The sequence below is a fragment of the Pelobates fuscus genome, chromosome 3 (genome assembly GCF_036172605.1).
Source record: "Pelobates fuscus isolate aPelFus1 chromosome 3, aPelFus1.pri, whole genome shotgun sequence".
Lineage (NCBI taxonomy): Eukaryota > Metazoa > Chordata > Amphibia > Anura > Pelobatidae > Pelobates > Pelobates fuscus.
This window is the reverse complement of record NC_086319.1, coordinates 236,247,519-236,270,484: the sequence shown is the minus strand read 5'-3', so window position 1 is coordinate 236,270,484 and position 22,966 is coordinate 236,247,519. Positions and strand designations below refer to the sequence as shown.

At 42.4% G+C, this 22,966-nt stretch overlaps 1 protein-coding gene across 1 annotated transcript in view; it reads left to right on the top strand.

Moving 5' to 3' along the window:
• DHTKD1 (dehydrogenase E1 and transketolase domain containing 1) overlaps positions 1 to 22,966 on the top strand; it is a 104,316-nt gene that overhangs the window by 3,284 nt on the left and 78,066 nt on the right. Inside the window, exons 2-3 of the mRNA XM_063448223.1 lie at positions 8,220 to 8,375; positions 13,386 to 13,597. Of these exons, the coding sequence (XP_063304293.1) occupies positions 8,220 to 8,375; positions 13,386 to 13,597 (368 nt within the window). The remainder of the gene's footprint in view (positions 1 to 8,219; positions 8,376 to 13,385; positions 13,598 to 22,966) is intronic.

Here is a 22,966-nt window from a genome sequence, read left to right as displayed (position 1 = left end):
GCGGAGCATTTTGCCACACATACACACTAGCCTCCCAGTGCTTTGCTATGCAAAGGGATGGGATTGGCTGAATGATGATCATAAATGATCATGAACATTGATGATCTCTGCGAAAGTCCAGCCAGATTGATGATGAGAGATGTTCTATAGTGTGTAACTGTTTCCTAGTTGGCAGATGGGAAGTGATCCCTTCCTCTTCCTGTTCAACCCAACACACAGACACTGGAGCTAGGAGCTGGGACAGCACTGCATTTGACACCTTCTTCTAAAACTGTTCCAATACATCCTGTTATTAAAGGGAAAAGTGCCAGGAAAACAAAGTTTATTGACTCTTAGATTACTCTTTACAGGAAGTGTTTAGGAAGGCTGTGCAAGGTACCGTACATGCAGAGAGGTGTAACTAGGGCTGTATAAACAGTGATTTAACTCCTTAATGGCAGATAATTGAGCAGTGAAATTGCAGGGGTGTGATCTATACACCAAAATTGTTTTGGTGTGTACTGTGGTCCTTTAAACTCAAAAATGAACATAAGTGCTAAAAACAGACACCCCCTAGTGGTCTGGTGGCTACTCTGCCTAATAGGAATTCCTGCACTGCTCCTATACTTTGACTATATTAATGCAGATCCTTTTTTTATTACACAATTACACTCCTCTCTGTCATATCTCCTCCATATAGGTAAAGTTTTTCTTGATTGCACTATTCCGTATCTATTTTTATTCTGCTTTCAACCATACTGTCTTTACTATTCCTTCTCCCCTCCCTTCAGGGAGTGAAGTTCTCTCGATCTGCCTGCAGCTTGTTGTTTTTCCACTAAAGTGCTTTCTGTGTGCTGTTTTCACAATACATTGTCTTGGGTATCTTAGTTCATTAGCATGTATCATTTACTAGGGCCTCCTGGACTGGTGACTGTGTCTTGTGGGCAGAAGATGAATGTCATCTTAAAGACCCTATGTTAGAAAATGGACATTGAGCCCCGCACATTTATGAAGCAGGAACTGACTTTCTAACATAAACACTAAACTCAGAATTTTCACGAATGAAATCTGAATGGAAAAACTGGGGCAAAAATAGCTGATCTGGAAAAGTTCTCCAACTCTGCCATAGTCACAGTTCAGTTTTGCCATTTGGATTTAATTTGCGAAAGATCAAAGTTTCAAAGTGACTCTCTGAATGACTATGAGATAGGGCTAATGGAGGAAAACATTATGGCTTCTTAAAGGGACTTTCCAAGAACTCTTATTACTGCTTATGGAGCACTGTCCCTATCTCCCCATATTCTGCTAATTATAGCTGCAGCTTGTATACTCAGATGTCCCAGGGAAAGTTATGCATGGCATGAGTACATGCTATACATTCCATGTTACACAGGGCCGGCCTTACGCCTTTAGGCGCCCTGTTTGAACATTTTCCACAGCGCCCCTCTTGTCCCATTTGCTCACCCATGTATCGGACATGTATAAGGATGTAGTGTTTATATAGGGGTATTTAATTCAGATTTAAAAAAAATGCATGTAGGCCTGTGTGTATTTTTGCAGTGTCGCATGCACACAGTACCACAGTTAGATACACATATACTGTGAAATCTAGCCACTCTCGCGCATACAGTCACAGGCAGTCTCACTCACACAGACCGTTACAGGCAGTAACACACACAAAGTTACAGGCAGCCATAGATAGACAGTGACACACACATGGTCACAGACAGACTGTCATATACACACAATTACAGGCAGACACACCGTTACATACACAGTCACACACACACACTGCCACAGACAGACTGCTATATGGACACAGTTACAGGCAGACAGTCATAGACAGTCACACACACACCGTTACAGGTTGACCGATAGTCACACACTGTCAGGGTACCTGAAGCCTCTACCTCTGAGAGAGGTAGAGACTTAGAAGTTTATCCGTCCGGACGGCATGTCTCCTCGGTTCCTCGCGGTTCACCCGGTCTTGCAAACGCCGGCCGCGAGGGAGTCACTTCCTTTTATAGCAGGAAGCCCGGAAGCCGACGTCATGACGCCAACCCGGAACGGCCTGTCACTCAAATCTGTGGAGACGAATCAGGACTCGCCGGAGGCGTGTCTTCTCTCCCTAACCAGGGTATTTAACAGTGTCTCTCTCATTCACTCATTGCCCTGTCATGGTTCTAGTCTGCCTAGTCACATAGTGCTCTGTTATTCTCTTGTCTTTTGGTTCTGACCCGGCTTTGTTATTTACTTACCTGTCTTTCTGTTATCCTTGACCCGGCTTGTCTCTCGCTTACCTGTCTTCTCGTTCCCTCGACCTCGGCTTGTCATTGACCATTCTATACGTAGTTTTACGTTAAGTCCGGCCATTCTAAGGTCCGGTATACGTATCTGCTACTCTTTGTACTCTGCGTGTTGGATCCCTGACCCGATCCTGACACACACATTTACAGGCATACACACACACACACGTAGCTCTCTCCATTACGCTCTGGAAGGGGGAGGAGTGGAGGCTACAGGACCTTTCTAGTAGTTGGGGAAGCAGGAACTCCTTCCTACTTCCCCCTCAGTGTGCACCACTCCCAGGCAGTGGGTAGAGGTCACACTTGGCTCCACCCGCACCGGCAATTTAGCTCTGCCTCCGCTCCTGATTTAGCTCCACCTCCATATTTCTGGCTGGGCCTCATCACCACCAGATCCCAAGTGTGTGAGTTGTGCGGCCACCCCTAAGGCCGGCCCTGATGGTACATGTACTTGGTCATTTATTGCTTTCTATAAGCATGCACAGCGGCACATTCTATGATCTTACTGTGCAGTTTTGTTCTTGCCTTTCTAGGAATGTATCTACTGTTGAGTAGATTTGTGCAACAATTTTGTTTAGGGTGGTTTGTCTGATTCAAGTTCCTTTTATTCCACACCCAAACGAATAGGTTGTTTGGGATTCACATGTGCAGTCTTTTCAATAAATAAGAATTCACAGGTAAACCCCAGATGATCAATTTTGTCCATGGGTGGATTAAAAGAAATTTGACGAATCGCCCCAAACAAATTTTTGCACAAGTCTACTATCAAGCGCCACAGTGCTTATCCATTAAAGGGACACTCCAGGCACCTAGACCACTTCTGCACATTGGAGTCGTCTGGGTGCCAACTCCCACTACCCTTAACCCTGCAAGTGTTATTATTGCAGTTTTCATAAACTGCAGTAATTACATTGCAGGGTTAACTCATCCTCTAGTGGCTGTCTACTAGACAGCCACAAGAGGGCACTTTCGGGTTTATAGCACACATTTCGTGTGCTGTAGCGTTGCTGGACGTCCTCACGCTATGTGAGGACCTCCAGCGTCACTGAAATCCCCATAGGCAAGCATTTTTCAATTCTTTCCTATGGGGAGGTCTAATGCGCGTTCGCATGCGCATTAGGTCTCCCCACCGGCGGCCACGCATGCGCGTGTGGACCCTGAACAAGCGCTGAGGGACATCGGCGCTGGATACAGGTAATTCACTGAAGGGGTTTTAACCCCTTCAGCAACTTGGGATGGGAGGGAGAGGGGACATGCAGTGCCAGGAAAACAGTTTGTTTTCCTGGCACTGGAGAGTCCCTTTAAACCCTTGTTTAGCTGGTGTTTTAAAGCGGCATTGTCATATCAAACTTATCTTTCCCCAATCACTTCCTCTTGTCTTCCGCTCTCAGGAGCTGTTCTTCTTTTCTTCCTATCTGATCTAGTTTCCATTAAAACATAAGACAAAGTAGGGACTATTTTGTCTTGTGTATTTTTCCTACGCTTGACCAGCTTTGACCCAGTGAAGGAGCAAAGTCCGTTGCAATTTTCCCACAATACTCACTTCTTCTCCTGTGTTCTCATGTTGCTTCATTCAACGCCGGCGAAACAACCAAATTTCATCCTAACAGAGTGAGAAAAGTTTGTCCATTTGTGTTAGGACACAATTCAGAACTTTTTGTTCGGTTTGACATTTCAGTTGAATGAATGAAATTCTGATCCTATTCGTGCCACGGCTGCAAGCTCTGACAGGAAGATCTTGAGCCTTGCCTGATTTGGCTACTTGCAAGGTTTAAGATTGACCTATCCGAGCACTTATTGGTTGGCTTAAACCAACCAATTAGAGCGATCCAAGTCAAATTGCAGGGCGTGGGAAGGCTTTATAAGCCTTTCCCCCGCCCTGCGGAGCTCAGCCTGCGCAGTGCCATCGATGGATGAAGGATAATGTTTTTTTAGCGTCGGTATTATTTTTTTTTTCTGTGTGTGTGTGTATATGTGTATATGTGTGTGTGTGTGTGTGTGTGTGTGTGTATATATATATATATATATATATATATATATATATATATATATATATATATATATATTTTATAGGAACGCTGGCGCTTGGGGTGCGAGCCAGCAAGTGAAAGTTAGGCGCTTTGTGCCATAATCACTATGGCAACCAGCCCATGTACGGAGATAGCAAGCGTGACTAATGAGACGTTGACTTCTGGTGGTGTCTGCCTGTACACAGCTGATCTGTAAGTCTGTTTTGATTGTTGTTCCTATTTAAGCACAGTTTTGTATCATTTGTTTGTTGCTTGCTGTCCTGATGAAAGTTCCCAAGCGAAACTGAAACGTTGACGATTGGAGTAAAAGAGAAGTTTTGTTTGTGTTTTTTTTCTTTTTGTACAAATCCTGGGAGTGCTGATTATTTTTGGTGTGTGTGTGTGTGTGTGTGTATATATATATATATATATATATATATATATATATATATATATATAATTTTATTATTATTATTCTCATATAAGTTTGACAGGAATTATGGATTTTTATTTGGCATTTTCTGGGGCTGAAAAAAAGGTTCTAGAAAACAGAAGACATCTAATGGTAAGTATGATTTTTTTTTATTTTTTTTTACATGTATTTAGGTTTATTACTTCCCCCTTTTTAGGTAGGTAGGATTTTATTTAAGTGGGTGACTAGGAGCCTGAGGACCCTCATCACTTTTGTGGGTGGGGGGGGAAGAGGAGGGTTGTTTTTACATTTAACCCCATCCCATCGCCCATAGGTGGGGTCTGCGGGGGAACAATAGGTCCCCCTAATGTCATTTAGAGTCCCCACCTGCCGCTCATGGGTGGGTGCTGGAGACGACGACAATAGGTCCCCCCATTGTCATTTAGGGCAGTGTTCTCCACCAACAGTCCATGTTTTGTCAGTATCTACATTGAAATAAAACGGGGAAATAAACAAATCCTGGATTGTTGGTGGTCATGAGGACTGGGTTGGAGAACACTGATTTAGGGCACCCACCTGCCACTAATATATGGGGCTGGGGGAAGACCGTAGGTTCCCCCCTGTTGTCTTAGGGTGCCCACCTGCCGCTCATGGTTGGGGGCCGAAGGGGGGACACTAGGTCCCACATTTAGTTTATTGGCCCCCACTCGTAGTGCACCAGTCAGGGCTCGGGTGGGGGTGACACTATGTCCTCCCCCTGTTAATTATTATTATTATTATTATTATTGGTGCCCCACTAAGAGGCACTTTATAAGAGTCTTGGGGGGGTGGCTCTTTTTTACGACCGTGAGCAGCCACTGGCTGCTTTCTGTTTAGTAGACCTGTCCCTACTCGCGGTTTAGCGAGTAGGGGCAGAAGGGAGATTTTAATCTACCTTAATTACTAATACCAAGTAATCTTTGGCTAAAAAGAACAATTTTGGTCATTCAGCCTAGTAGATGGCTCCCTAATACCATGGGAATTGGTGAGCTATCTACTAAGCAGCTGCAAGATGCAGCCACCGCACGAATAGGGTCGGTATTTAATTAATTTGATTGAAACTTAAAACCGAACAAAATGTACCGAATTGCCTCCTAACATGAATGGACAAACTGTTATCATTCTGTAGTTTGACCAGTGTTCGAACTGCGAATGAAGCAACACAAGCACACAGGAGGAGAGGTGAGTATTGTGGGAAAATGTCTTAGACCGCAGGAAATGGAGCAGACTTGACTCAAAGCTTGTAAAGCATAGATAAAATAGTCCCTACTTTGTCTTATGTTTTAAAGAAAACTAGATCAGAAAAGAACAGATCCTGAGAGAGGAAGACCAGAGGAAGGGATTGGGGAAAGGTAAGTTCAGCATGACCGTGCCGCTTACTCCCATTTAAAACAGTGAGAGGATACTTCATAGTCTTGCAGAAGCTGTACATTTTTTATTTTTTTATTCTTTCCATAATTAATTGAAAAAGAAGGTTCCACTCCAAACTAGAGTTTTCATAGAAAGCAGATAAAGCAAGCATCCTGAAAACCAATCCATGAGCCAGTCTTATACTGGACACTTCCACCTCATGGAATGCTATGACATTTCTTATTATGAAGGTTATCTTGTCCATTAGCAGTAGCATTGAGCCAATATTGTTTTTGTAACATCACTAAGCCTTTAAAGCAGTGGCGTACATACCAGGGTCGCAGGGGTCGCGGCTGCGACTGGGCCCGGCCCACCAGGGGGCCCGGCTGCCCCTGCGACCCGGTATGTAGCCACTTGGCCAGCCTCTTCTCCTGAGGGGCCCTAGAGCCGGCCACCTCCGGGGCCCCCGAGGCTGGCCCTGCTGTCACCCCACGGCCGGTCCTGCAGGCGCGCGAGGGAGCATTCTCCCCTAAGTGCTTCCTTTTCAGCTCCCTCGCGCACCGCACTGATACCGGAGCCGGAAGATGACGTCATCTTCCGGCGCCGGTATCAGTACGCGGCGCGCGAGGGAGCTGAAGAGGAAGCACTCAGGGGAGAATGCTCCCTCGCGCGCCCGCCAGCCTGACTGCCCGCCGGGTGACCGGCCCCCCCAGGAGCCCAGCAGCACCACTGGACCCCAGGGAACCCCTCAGCACTCCAAAAGGTAAGGAGGCTGGGGGGATTAAATAAAAAAAACGTGTGTGTGTTAGTGTGAGTGTGTGTAAGTGTTAGTGTGAGTGTGTGTGTTAGAGTGTTTGTGACTGCTAGTGAGTGTGTTACTGTGTGTGTCTGTTACTGAGTGTGCTTGTGTGTGTGTTAGTGTGAGTGCTAGTGTGAGTGTGTGTGTGTCTGCTAGTGTCAGTGAGTGAGTGTGTGACTGCTAGTGAGTGTCAGTGAGTGTGTTACTGTGTGTGTCTGTTACTGAGTGTGTTTGTGTGTGTTAGTGTGAGTGCTAGTGTGAGTGTGTGTGTGTCTGCTAGTGTCAGTGAGTGAGTGTGTGACTGCTAGTGAGTGTCAGTGAGTGTGTTACTGTGTGTGTTAGTGAGTCTGTTTGATGTCTGTTAGTGAGTGTGTGTTTGTCAGTGAGAGTGTATGTTTTGTAAGTGAGTGTGTATGTATGTCTGTCGCTGAGTGTGTCACTGTCAGTAAATGTGTGTGTATGCGTCTGTTCGTGAGTGTGTGTGTGTCTTCAGCACTTACCTTTCTCCAGCGCCGGACTCCCTTGGCGCAGGGGATCCCTCCGCCTCTCAGCTCCGAATGCGCATGCGCGTCAAGAGCCGCGCACGCATTCAAACCGCCCATAGGAAAGCATTACTCAATGCTTTTCTATGGACGTTCAGTGTCTTAGAATCGCGGAAGCGCCTCTAGTGGCTGTCAGTGAGACAGCCAATAGAGGCTGGATTAACCCTCAGTGAAACATAGCAGTTTCTCTGAAACTGCTATGTTTTCAACTGCAGGGTTAAAACTAGAGGGACCTGACACCCAGACCACTTAATTGAGTTGATGTGATCTGGGTGTCTGTAGTGGTCCTTTAAGTGTGTGTGCATCTGCATGCACTGGCGTACATACCGCGGTCGCAGGATTCGCAGCCCTGCAACCCCTGCGACCAGGTGCCAGCCGCAATGTGTTGCGGCCCCGGCCCGCCAGAGTAAGCGCGGGGGGTTGGGGGGGGGGCCCACGGATCAATTTTCGCACCGGGGCCCCATGGGTCATGTGTACGCCACTGCTTTAAAGTGAACTTAAAATCAACTAAACCTGAAGATAACAAGGTCTGCTTTTGGGGAAGCTAAAACTCACTAGCAAAAGTATAGATTGAATATATTCTTACCTGAGGATATTGTGCTTCTTGTAAAACTTCCACTGCAATGACCTCTGACAAATCAATCTATTTGCTGTAAGTGTGGCTTGTGAAATGTATATAATAGTTTTCTCTGCCAAATGGTAATTTATGTATAGGTATATTTGAAAAACAATGTCTAAATTTTTTATTTTTTATGTATTTATTTTATTTTATTTCTCATTTAGTGGACCATGGCCTGGCCCGTCTTGTTATAGCTTACCGTGAGCATGGCCACAAAGCAGCAAAAATTAACCCATTATTCACTGGTCAATCAGTGATGGACATGGTACCAGAAATACAAGTACTTGCTGAAATACTAAATGGGCCGTTTAACACTGCAGGTAAGAAATGTAATAGAATGTCATATAACTCAATTGTGGGTTTTTCTATTATTATTATTATTATTATTATTATTAATATTAATAAATTAGATCTAAGGTAGGGTGTATAATTGGTGTAATAAGGTGATGGTGGACTCAATGAATGCAGGTCTTTTGTTGTGGATAGCCTCTCACGTTGTGTTTATTTTGGTTATGAGGAGATTTAGAGGATGAGGATCACATCTGATCTGTTATGGGTTTCATGGGCTTCACTCAGTGAAGAGTACACTAAAGTGTTAGGAATACAAAGCTAAACCCCCTTCATTAAACACTTATCTGATCCCTCAGGTCTGGTACCACCCCCCCCCCCCCCCCCCCGATGTCAGTGCCTAGGTGGAACCTAATGCTCATGTGTATGTGGCCTTCCCCAAATGAGGGCACTGAATCAGTGCTTTACTATGGGGAATTTGAAGACTCCTGGACATCCTCTTGCACAGCGTTTGTTTTATGGAGTCAAACTCCGTGTAAATGCAGGAAGCGCCTCTAATGGCTGTCTAGTAGACAGACACTAGAGGCAGTATTAACCCAGGAATATAAACAATGCAGTTTCTCTGAAACTGCATTGTTTTAGGTTGCAGGCTTAAGAGAACAGTGCACCTAGACCACTTCAATGAGATGAAGTGGTCTGGATGGCTATTGGGGTTTTAGTCAAATTGGAGTATAAAACAAAACGTTTTAACTAATATATATATATAATTTTTTTTTTCTCAAGATTAGAGGCAGTGCACAACAACAGGAATATCCACTCTGTCTAGACAGGAAAAGGCAGGCAGTCACCTAGAAATTTAAAGGAACACTATAGGGTCAGGAACACAAACATGTCTTACTGACCCTATAGTGTTAAAAACCCCATCTAGCCCCCCTAAATATAGTAAAATCTTAGTTGTGTTCAAGACTGCAGATGCGGCCTCTGCCCATGATATTCCTGCTTCTGCTGACCTCATCAGACGTGTTGTTCTGAGCCAATCACAATGCTTTCCCATAGGATTGGCTGAGCTTGTCAAGGAGTCAGATCAGGGGCAGAGCCAACACAAGCCAAACACAGCCCTGGCCAATCAACATCTCCTCATAGATATACATTGAATCAATGCATATGCTATAGTTGTTCTGGTGACTATAGTGTCCCTTTAAAAGTTCAGCCTCTCCTACCTTTAAAAAAAAAAAAAAAAAAAAAAAGTGTCATTGTTTCTGCTACCATGCCAATGTTTTATCTCTGTTTTTGAAGTGCTTGTGGTATCGCAAGCTTGCCTGTTATCACGTGAACTACAAAAATAAAGAACTTTAAAAAAAAAAAAAAAAAAAGTTCAGCCCCTCGTAATACTCCACCTCTTTAAGGTATAAAACTCCAATATGTCCTAATAACCCCAGATCTCTGCCTACTATCAGCAGGATAAGAAAGCACTCATGTTTTTGGTTTCAGGAGCAAGGTGTGACTGCCTAGCAGGGCTCTCCATCAGTGAGGTCTCATGGCGTGCCTGTCATATCCCTCTTTTGCAGAGTATTGGATTACACAACGGTTCCTGCATACCACGTTTTATAAATTCTGCTTCCCTGTCTATGTCAGATGGTTATAAGAAGAATATTTGTAGCATTTGTGCTAAATAGGCTTCTAAGGGAAACCAAAAAGACTGAAGTATCCTCCTTTTTTGCATGTTTCCAAAATAGTTTACAAACATTTTTTGGGATATCAGAGAGTTCAATCAGCCCAGTCATCTCTTCCTCATCCGTAAAAAAGGCTTCACCTAAAAGCAGGGAGAGAAAACACTGGGAAGTGTTCAAGTTCTGAATCCTCAAACTCTGGTTTTTCTGAAGACTTCTGAAGATAATTATTTTTCAGAAGACCGTCTGCACAAACTGATGAAAGAAATACAACCTTAGATAAGGAATCTTTCACACGCAAAAAGCTCAAGTCATTTGCATTCCATCCTAAATTAAGGGGTTTGATGCTGAGAGAAAGGCAATATCTTTCTTTTATCTCAAAGCACTTTAAAACTACCGTATATTTGCAATCAAAGAAGAGTCTGAAAGTAAATCAAAATGCAATGGCTAAAAATGTGGATTCATCTTTATTCAAATTGTGCTCTACTAATGCAGCACAAAGCAAAGCCCTTATTTCAGGGACATTGGTATCTATGGCTAACGGTTCTGGCTAGATTCCCTTGATAAACTTTACATGGTAGAATCCAAAGAAGACCCGGTACAAAATTCTACAGAACATTAGAATGGTGTCAGATTGTCTTTCTGATTCAACATCGGAAGCTTTTAAACCATCAGTCAAAGGTATAGGCCAGATGGGCAGTATGGCTCAGAAACTGATCAGCGGACTCTGCTTCTAAGAATCCATTCTTGATCCTCCATTTCAACAATGGAGACTTTTTTTTTAAATTTTTTTTTTTTGGCCCTAGCTTGATAATCTAGGAATAAATGCCTCACCTGAAGATTCTAAAAAGGAAAAGAAAATCTCTTCCAAAAGAGATTACATTCATAGGCTCACTCGAGCATTTTTCACAACCTGTCTTCTCAGAAATCTGGTTGCAGCCATTGAAAGCTCCCTTTTTCTGCCCCGTCGAGGAAGTGTAATCACTGTTCCTTCAACTTTGAACTTGTAAACTATGCTTCCAATGGTGTCTCTAGGAACATTTGGTGTCTTTGCTATCTTTTTCTTTGTAAAGGGTGATGATATCTTCTTTTCACTTTGTGGACCATTCTTTTGACTAAATATGGCTAACATGCAGTGAAATGTGACCCTCAACAAATCTCTAGCCAGTTCAGGTATTTCAAGTGTTCCACTGTGATTAGTTGCATCAGGTGTGCTTAAGACAACACCTTCTTTGCATATTTGTGCTATTTTCAGGGAGTTGACTAATTTTGAGACTGGAGAAGTCATTATAAGTTGCATTTTCAGTTGAATTTGGGGAAACCACTTGAAGCATTGTTTTGTTGAGCTTGTTCAAATGCTTTTTGTTTGATTTGTTCATTGCAAACAGCTGAAAATCTGTACATTTTGACAATAAACCTTATTTTCAATGAGGGTTTAATACTTTTTTTTTTATTGCAACTTTATGCGCTTACTTAAAAATAATAATAATTACCTGATTTTCGGATTGTTATATTCTTTTAAGGCCTTTGTCACTAGAGTTCAGTGTTTTGTTTTTTCTTTACATTTATTGTAAAAAAAAAAGTTTTTAACTTTTTCATGGAAATGTAATTAAATACAATGTTCCTTTAACAGACTACTTTGAGCACCTGCTTTTATATTTTTAGCAGCACTGGGAAGGAAAACAAAGTATATGGTTAAAGGAACACTACAGTCACCTAAATTACTTTAGCTAAATAAAGCAGTTTTAGTGTATAGATCATTCCCCTGCAATTTCACTGCTCAATTCACTGTCATTTAGGAGTTAAATCACTTTGTTTCTGTTTATGCAGCCCTAACCACACCTCCCCTGGCTATGATTGACAGAGCCTGCATGAAAGAAAAAAAAAAAGTTTCACTTTCAAACAGATTTAGTTTACCTTAAATCAGTGCTCCCCAACCTTTTTATCGCCGCGGACCATAAACGTTTGATAATTATTCCGTGGCCTGCTTGTTTTGATTTAATAATTTTAATTTAGTGAAGAAGCTTGTCAGATATGAACACACATGATGTACACAGACACATCACAAAACGCAGTCACAGATATACACACATTAACACAGTTAGATACATTCAAAGACAAAAAAAACATATACATATATTAAAAAAACACACAGACACATACATAGTCAGAAAATCACAAACACAGTCACATAAAGACATAGACTCAAAATTGTTGGTTCAGGGTCCCACACATACACAGACTGAATGTATATAGCATGTTCATGTGAGAGTTAATAAAAATGGGGTACAGATTAGGGTATGTGACAGACAGGATAGGTAGTTAGTGTTACACCAGCAGACTAATGCTGATGTAACACCACCTATACTCAGCAGCTTCTTTCCCAGTCACAGACTGGGGGAGTTTCTGTGGCTGGGAACTCAAGGCTGTATTTCAGTCTCCTACCATGTCCCAAGCTGCCTCTGCTTCCATGCAGTGCCCCTTCTCTCTGGTGCCCGATCACAAGTCTCCTCTGTCCCTGGTCTCCAGTGCCGGCCTCTGGTGGTCTGGAGGTGAATAGCAGGGAGTGCTGATCATAACTTCTCCCTCGAGGTTTTGGTGCTGTGTGGAGTCAGAGCGCAGGCTGGGAATCTCTGAGGCTGCCTCTGACTAACTAAGTGAGCGCCAGAACCGCGAGGGAGAAGTTATGATGATCTAGCTGCAGCTCCTGCTAGGTGCACCACTGGACCATCAGGGAGTCATTTTTCATGTAATAGGATGGATTCAGCTTGCGAGCTGTGTCGGCTGCCAGGGCGCCCCTTGTGTTATGGTGCCCTGTGCGACCACACAGCTCGCACACCCCAAAGGCCGGCCCTGGGTGGCCTGGTACCGTTTGATCCACGTACCGGTCCGCGGGTTGGGGAACACTGCCTTAAATAATTGTATCTCAATCTCTAAATTGAACTTTAATCACATACAGGAGGCTCTTGCAGGGTCTAGCAAGCTATTAACATAGCAGGGGATAAGAAAATCTTAATTAAACAGAACTTGCAATAAAAGCCTAAATAGGGCTCTCTTTACAGGAAGTGTTTATGGAAGGCTGTGCAAGTCACATGCAGAGAGGTGTGACTAGGGTTCATAAACAAAGGGATTTAACTCCTAAATGGCAGAGGATTGAGCAGTGAGGCTGCAGGGGCATGTTCTATACACCAAAACTGCTTCATTAAGCTAAAGTTGTTCAGGTGACTATAGTGTCCCTTTAAGAATAATTATTACATGAGTTGTGTTTTTTTTTTGTTTTGTTTTTTTATAATAATGAGCATGAACTGATGCCGACATTGGCATACTTATATATATATATATATATTTATTTTTTTATTTGCCTCTTGAAAGGGTTACTTAAAATGAAGAAACAAGAAGCAAGTCTTGAAGATGTCTTGGCTTACTTAGACCATACATACTGTGGCCAAGTGTCTATTGAAACAAGTCAGTTGCAGAATTTAGAAGAGCATAACTGGTTTTCTAGAAGATTTGAGGAACTCAAACAAGAGACCTTTTCCATAGAAGAGAAGAAACTGTTGGCCAAGATAATGTTAGAATGCCAGGTAAAGTGTTTTCACAAAATAGTGGATGAAAAATTATTGGTATGCATGAGTTTGCTAAACAAAAGATGAATAAAAAGATATACATTTTTGATCACACCAATACAAGTCAGTTATTGACTCCTAAGCCACTTTCTCCAACAATCTTTCAATTTTCTGTCTTCTTTGGACTTTCTCCCACCAGTGTTTCTATTTATTTTGGAACCCTTACACGTGTATCTATCTCTGCTTACTATCAATCGTGTTTGGGTATGACTCCCCATAATTGACCTTTAATAACTGTCCCTGAAATTTAATCAAGAAAAAAAAAAAAATCTAGTCGACCTGAAAGAAGGAAAGGGAGGGATTGGTGTTAATTTGCAGGCTTCCGTTTTGATGGATACAGGGACCATTTAAAATACAGTCTTGGGACTACATTTTCCTGTATCCTTATGCATGCTTACTAGAATTTGATACATTGTCTTGCATTTGCTTTACCTTACCTGTGCATGGACTTGGCTATAATAATGTAACCTAAGAGCACAACTTCTATATTATAATTAATCTTTATTAATAATACACATATAAAAGTATTCAAAGTAACACATTTTGTAACAAATATTTGGTTAATACAAGTCTTAAATTCCAGAAAATCTATTATTTTTATTATTAGCATTTATATAATTCCAACAGATTCCATAGCACTTTACAATATTAAAAAAAAGAAAAAATTACAGGAACAGTAGGTTGAAGAGGACCCTGCTCAAACAAGTTTACAGTTAGAGGTGTGTGTGTGTGTGTATATATATATATATATATATATAGTGGTAGAATGGCCAGGCTCTTCACAATAAACTTCAAATGCAACAGTCAGGATAAAATAGTACTGCAGTTTGTCACTTTCCACAATTTATACAAGGTTGTGCTCTCCCACAAAATAAAACAAAAAGAAAATAAATCCTACTCCAACTTGGAGACTTACTAAACAACAGTGTTACTAACTATCCAACTGGCCAGCTAATCTGGTTCCCAGTTTTAGACAAAATGAAATACAGCACTTTTAGCAGGTTTCACACAGTACCTTTGTCTCAGAGTCTCAGGCTTAACTACCTCCTCTCTCCCAGCTGTTAGACTCCCTGATGTCTTCAGGGGCTAACCTTTTAAAACCCTAGTGCTGATTAATTACATTCACCTGGTTGATAACATACATGGGGTGACTCCCCCCCCCCCCCCCCCTCCAATTAACCCCATCATGCTGGGAATAGAGAGCGCGCCAATCTATTACTAACATAGAAAGCCTCTCTGACCTTGCCACAATATATATATATATATATATATATACACACACACACACACACACACACACACACTATCCATTTATCCAGACAAATGCAAAAAGACCAATGAAATAATCAGTTCTTAACCCCTTAAGGACACAACTTCTGTAATAAAAGGGAATCATGATGGAATATTTCCTTCATGTGTCCTTAAGGGGTTAAAAACATGTTCAATGACACAACATTATCAAAAGATGGACAAATAAACAGCAACAATCCAATGATTTTATATACCAATTCCACAAGGTACAATCGAATATAGGAGACGGCCCCAATACCAAAGTAATAAGAGATTTCCCTCCCCCGCCCCCCAACATTTTGGCCTAAGGATTTTGTCAAGGGAGAATACTACTACAACCCCTTTATTTACCCAAACTCCTGGGGAAATCTGGTCAAGATTTGGCCCATCATAGCATTTGTTTCTGGGTTAAATGTATTTCAGTATGTGTTTGTCTTCCATCCTGATTAATTTGATTAATGGAATTGTTATACTTTAATTTATTTATTGTTATACTTTAACTTTGTTTTTTGTTACTCAGCAATTTATTTAGACTTCCAGACACCCACTATCTTAATTTCTTTAAAAAAATTTTTTATATATATAAGACTTGCTTTTCCCACAGAAATCACAAATCGGCAGTGATGTTACTACCGCAAAGGATTCTGGGTGGGAATATGCAAATTAGTTTAACAAAGAATCAAATGTTTGCCTCATTCCATTTAAACATTGATTCCTTTGAGTCTGTATTTGCTATATACAACAGCTTTGAAACACAACTTAGAAAAAAGATGCAAAGCCAGTGAACCAGTCATGGACAGCATGAGGTTGGTTACTGGTTTGCTTATTGAGGCTTGGTAGTGCTTGGAAAGCAAAAACCAAAAATATAAATCTATATATATTTTGTCCTGTATAAAAGCCATTTACTGTAATGTATGTTTCATATGTCCTGATGTAAGCTCAGTTTAGGGGCTGAAACGTCGACCTTACTTGGATCTACTTGAAGAAAGACTTGCAAACCCCTAGAGTGCCGGTATTTAAAAAAAAAAAAAAAAAAAATGTTATATTCTTTGTGACTTGAGCACTGGGTACCAAATTTTAAAGTTGGAGTGCAAGTGCTTTTGACTAGTGTGTGTGTGTGTGTGTGTGTGTGGCAGAGCCTGAAGTTGTGGGAGGAGTTACCCAGCTATTTAAACTCCGGCCCCCTACACCACAGGGCTGATGCCGCTGGGTTCATTGAGAACTATTCTACTTCCGGTTCAGTACTCACCTGGAAACTCAATCCCTCACTGACAACGCCAGTCACACCAAGCCTTTGTTTTCGCCGGTATTTACTTACTGTTCACGTCAGGTCAACTGACTACTGCAGCTTACCACAACTACACCAGGACCCCTCCTGCAACCAGCATCCACATCGGTAACCACGCCGGCAACCCGCTCCAGCCCGGGCATCATCTCACTGTTACCGCTCAGCCAGCTCTACTGCTCCCACAGGTCGCTCCGCCGACCTACTACATAACTTTCACTTCCCCTCCTCCTGTCTCCAGATCCACGAACAGGGAGTCTGCCCAAACGGGCAATACACACTATTAGCCTGACACCATTCGAATGGTTCCGTTACATGAACGGTTCGTTCGTATGCTTTCTCCCCAGATGAAACCCCAGTCAGTAGGTTCACTTGTTTGGCGACGAACCGTTTAGTCAAACACAAAGGTCGAATCACTGACACATGCTGCCCTCTAGCGACAAAAAAAGTATACTACACCGTTCGGTCAATTGCACAATGTATAAGATAATTCGGTCCATGTCTTCTGTTAAGTCTACTACTCCCATCTCACTCAGGCTATCGCTGGTTAAGTTATATGTATAAACGTATAAGTAGTTATGTCACGCAGCCTCGTTGTGTTGCCCTTATCACTGCGCCACCATAATGTTGTCACTATCTGCCATACGCACATGCGAAGTAGTTACTTATTTCCCCCATAATTAGGTTGTCCATTCTGTCTGTGCTGATTTCATCAGCCAAGCACGGCCACTATATTCTATCAGACAACTGAATATCTTCCCCTCAGAACCAGGAAGCGTAAGTCTGCAATTTTCCTTCACATATTATGTCAATCATTATGCTTCAAGTCGGGAATTTGTTTGTCGCTACTCATGTCTATTGTAAATTATGTCCATCAATTCTAATTAACCTACCACATCTATACGTGCTTTGTACACTCATGCTTCCTGAGCCATCAAATGACAATAATATCTGTACCAAACTAGGTGATAGTCTATGTTGCAAACTATTCTCCTATCCTTGCTGCCACAGGATCCACCCGCTACCACTATTCAGGTATATAACTGTAATATGTTGCAGGGGCATATTTATCCTCTTCTCAGAGGGCCGCCCGTCCTTAGTAGCACTCTCACATTTTACTTTACCAGTCATTTACAGTTTTGTTAATATATATATATATATATATATATATATATATATATATATAATTTATTAGAATATGACCTGGTCTGTCTAATTTTTTTTATCCCGTATTCTCTTTAGGTACTCCCAAAAAAAAAATCCAGTCAACCCTTTCTCCACATCCAGCAGTAATACGTGAATTAGGTACTGTATATAGTCAAGTAAAAGCTGACTTTTTCAGCACATATTTTTTTTTATGCTGAAAAAGCCCCCCTCGGCTTCTACTCGAGTGAGGGTGAGCTGCAAGGAAGAAATCGACGCGCTTGTTGATTGGTCAGTGTTGAGGAGGGGGGGCGGGGTTTGATGCAGCTCCGCGGTTCTCCACCCTGTATGGCTATGGTTAAACGCTGCAGGATTGTTGTGCTCGAAGCAGGGCCGGCCTTAGGCATTTAGACGCCCTGTGCGAAAAATCTTCACAGCGCCCCCCCCACCCCCGTCATCCATGTATGCTGTAATGTTTGTGTTGTCTGTGTATGTGATAGTAGGTGTGATGACTGTGTGTGATATCTATGCTATGTGTGATATTTGTAATGGGTGTATTAACAGTGTGTGATATGCGTGTATTGGTTGTATGTGACACACACACAGTCAGACGGCCATACACACACACAGGAAGACATCCACACACACACAGGCAGACAGTCATACACACACAGACACACAAAGGCAGACAGTCACACACACACACAGACACACACAGGCAGACAGTCATACACACAGACACACACAGACACAGACAGTCATACACACAGATAAACACAGAGGCAGACAGTCATACACACAGATACACACACACACACACACACACACACAGGCAGACAGTCATACACACAGGCAGTCATACACACACAGGCAGACAGTCATACACACACACAGAGACACACACAGGCAGAAAGTCATACACACAGAGGCAGACAGTCATACACACACACACACAGAGGCAGACAGTCATACACACACACAGACATTAATACACACAGGCAGACAGTCATACACACAGACACACAGAGGCAGTCATACACACAGACAGTAATATACACACAGAGGCAGACAGTCATACACACAGAGGCAGACAGTCATACACACACAGGCAGACAGTCATACACACACACACACACACAGAGACACACACAGGCAGACAGTCATACACACAGAGGCAGACAGTCATACACACAGAGGCAGACAGTCATACACACAGAGGCAGACAGTCATACACACAGAGGCAGACAATCATACACACAGAGGCAGACAGTCATACACACAGAGGCAGACAGTCATACACACAGAGGCAGACAGTCATACACACAGAGGCAGACAGTCATACACACAGAGGCAGACAGTCATACACACAGAGGCAGACAGTCATACACACAGAGGCAGACAGTCATACACACAGAGGCAGACAGTCATACACACAGAGGCAGACAGTCATACACACAGAGGCAGACAGTCATACACACAGAGGCAGACAGTCATACACACAGAGGCAGACAGTCATACACACAGAGGCAGACAGTCATACACACAGAGGCAGACAGTCATACACACAGAGGCAGACAGTCATACACACAGAGGCAGACAGTCATACACACAGAGGCAGACAGTCATACACACAGAGGCAGACAGTCATACACACAGAGGCAGACAGTCTCACACACACACAGACATTAATACACAGAGGAAGACAGTCATACACACAGACACACAGAGGAAGACAGTCATACACACAGACACACAGAGGAAGACAGTCATACACACACACACAGACAGTAATACACACAGAGGCAGACAGTCAGACACACAGAGGCAGACAGTCATACACAAACACACACAGACAGTAATACACACAGGCACACAGACACACAGAGGCAGTCATACACACAGACAGTAATACACACAGGCAGACAGTCATACACACAGACACACCGAGGCAGTCATACACAGGCAGACAGTCATACACACAGTCATACACACAGAGGCAGACAGTCATACACACAGAGGCAGACAGTCATACACACACACACACACAGACAGTAATACACACAGGCAGAGAGTCACACTCACCTGACAATCACACAGTTACCTGTGGAGTTCATTGTGGAGGCAGTGCAGCTCCTGGTGACTGTTTGGTGGGGAAGCAGGGACTCCTTCCTGCTTCCCCTGCAGCAGTTTTCCGGTGCTTTTAGCTCCGCCCCCGCCGCACGGTAAGCTCCGCCCCGCTGCAAATTAAAAAAAAAAATATATATTTTTTTTTTTTTTTAAATCCCGGCCTGCCGCTCGGCGCCCCCTGCTCCATGGCGCCCTGTGCGGCCGCACAGCTCGCACACCCCTAAGGCCGGCCCTGGCTCGAAGCCCCAGGAAAAGGGTAGTTTCACATTTAGCATCTGACATAGGAGATTGAGTCAATGGGAAGAGAAATGGCAGGGAAGGAAGAGTGAATAAAAGAATAAATGGCAGTGAGAGAAAAGTGAATGAAAAGGGAGATGGCCGGGAGAAATTGTGAATGAAAGGAAATGGTAGAAAGAAGGATAGTATGTATTGGAGGAGACAAGAGGCAAACAGAATGAAAGTAAAACAGGTGGCAGGGGAGGGAGAGAAAACACAGTCATGTCATGTCAGAGGGAGTGAAAATCAGAAGAATAAATGAATGAATGAAATGGTAGAGGAGACAGATTGAATACAAAGCTGGGTGTAAAAGATGGAAGATGTTAACACATGAGACTATGTATTTTTTATAAAAAAAAATCCAACAAATGTTACAGATACAGCAATTTACACACAGACAATATCTGCTCTTTTACGAAAATGTAGAAATATTTTCAAATAGATTTTAAAAAGAAATTGGCACCTTTTATTAACCCCTTAAGGACACAGCTTCAGAAGCTGGACGTACACTTAAAGGACCACTCTAGGCACCCAGACCACTTCAGCTTAATGAAGTGGTCTGGGTGCCAGGTCCAGCTAGGGTTAACCCATTTTTTTATAAACATAGCAGTTTCAGAGAAACTAGGGCCCCCACCGTCACCAAACGGGGAGACTACGGAACAGGGACAGGTGGGGATACAAACAGAACCGGACAAAGAATTAAATCAGAACAGGATAATAAATCTTTCCAGTTTTGATTTATTGCCTAGACACATATCACTCCTCAGTAAAGGCCTCTCGTTTGTACCAACACCACAATGCAACACCTTTGACTGGACCAAAGACATTAATCTATTCGGTAGGAAATTTGCTCTCAATATAATACATGCCAAAAAGGATACACAAACTGCTAATGACATGGGCTTAAGCCTTGAGGATTATCGTTTGGTACAAAACCGAACAGACCTCCTTGAGGAGCAAAACCCTAACAAACCATTGACTGACTGTAAACCAGAGAGTTGGTTTACCCCTAATTTTAAGGAGTTACCACACGTTGACCTTTTTGTCCAAATGTGAACTAGAAAAGGCTGACATCCCTATACCACCTAAGAATCTCACGACTATGGAATACAAAGGCCTAAAAGAGTTGAGACAATCCACCAACACTATCATCAAATCTGCGGATAAGGGTGGGAATATTGTTCTCCTTGATCGTGATAAGTATATCACTATGTGCATGGCACATTTGCACGACAAAGATTGCTACCAAACATTACTGAGTGACCCCACAGCTCATTACGTCGAGGAATTAGACAACATTCTAATGGAAGCCGAATCATCAAAGATCATTACATCTCAGGAATACAAATACTTATTGCCACACAAAAATCCGACCATAGCCACACTCTACTGTCTACCCAAAATACATAAAAATCCGATAGACCCACCAGGTAGATCTGTAGTCTCCAGCAATAACTGTTTAGCTGAGAGATCTAGCAAATTCATTGATAAAATTCTAAGACCTATGGTTATCACATTACCATCCTACCTACAGGATACTAAGTCAACACTATTAGCTCTTGAGGGGCTACAGGTCCCCCCCCTACACCCTACTGGCCAGTCTAGACGTAGTCTCTCTATACTCCAACATTCCACATGACAAGGGAATCCTTGCATGTGAATTTTATCTGAACCAGTCCTCTTTTGATTTCTATAAAAATAACTTCATAATTAAGTTATTAAAGTTCATCCTAACCCACAACTATTTCATCTTTAATGGCAGATATTACTTACAGCGGACTGGCACTGCCATGGGCACGGCTTGTGCCCCCACATATGCAAATTTGTTTTTGGGTTGGTGGGAGCAGCATGTCATCAAGTCATCTCAGTATCAAGCGTACCATGGATATATTTTGAAGTGGTACAGATACATTGATGACATGCTGCTCTTCTGGACTGGTTCAGTTTCGACTTTTGGTGAATTTGTTGACAGTCTAAACATCAATGACATCAATCTGCAACTCACGTCAGTTATTGACGTACGCAAACTTATTTTATTGGACTTACGGATTATACTACATGAGGATGGCACAATAAGTACTGAGCTATTCAGGAAGTCAACAGCAACGAATAGCCTACTTCACTGGGATAGCCATCACCCATATAGTCTAAGAGCGTCTATCCCATATAGCCAATACCTCCGAGCAAGAAGGAATTGTTCTGAAGACTTTTCCTTTTACCAAGAATGTCAACAATTAAAGTCTCGCTTTAAATCTTTAGGATATCCCAACAGAGTCTTAACGAAGGCATTTCAAAGAGCCAGTCAAACTGATAGACTTGCCAGTCTCAGGTTTACTCGCACAAAATCCTCTAACTCCACTCCTAGATGCATTGGCACTTTCGATAGTGGCTGGGGTACTATGTCCAACATACTGTCTAAGAATTGGCCAATACTATGCCACAACCCTATACTTCAAAAACTACTACCTGATCACCCTGAATTGACAGCCCGGCGAGCCCCCAGGTTACACAGAATTGGCTTACTCAAACTAAAGGCATGTACAGATGTGGGCATTGCAAAGCTTGCAAACACATCTGTCCATCTAAATTCACGCAATCTACCTGCTCGAAGTTGAAGGTTCATACAAATGCCCTGATTAATTGCAGTACCACTAATATCATTTATTTGATAACTTGCGAATGTGGACTGCAATATATAGGGAAAACGTTCCAACAATTTAGGCGCAGAATCCTGCAACATATCGGCTCCACTAAAAATATCATCAGCCCTACGCCAATTGCTAGGCACATCCAGAATTTTCATGGAGGTTTGACGAACTGCTTGAAATTTCAAGCAATTGAAAAGCTCTTCCTGAACCCTAGAAAAGGAAACATAAACAGACTCCTCTAACAAAAAGAGTCAAAATGGATTTATAAATTCATGACACTGACACCTTGTGGTTGGAATGAGGAATATAACTACACCCCCTTTATCCACAAATAAAGTCATATGTGATTCGGGCGGCACTGTATCATATTATATTATAATTCACTTTTTCTATACATTATTGACCCTGTATTTTTATTTTTTATCAAATAATAATTTCCAAATAACTTTCTCTTTGTTATTTCAAGTCCCAACATTGGTGGAATATGGACCCTATATATATTTGATGATTCTGTTTCTTCAGATTTAGGGTCTATATAAAAAATACTGAGATGATTTA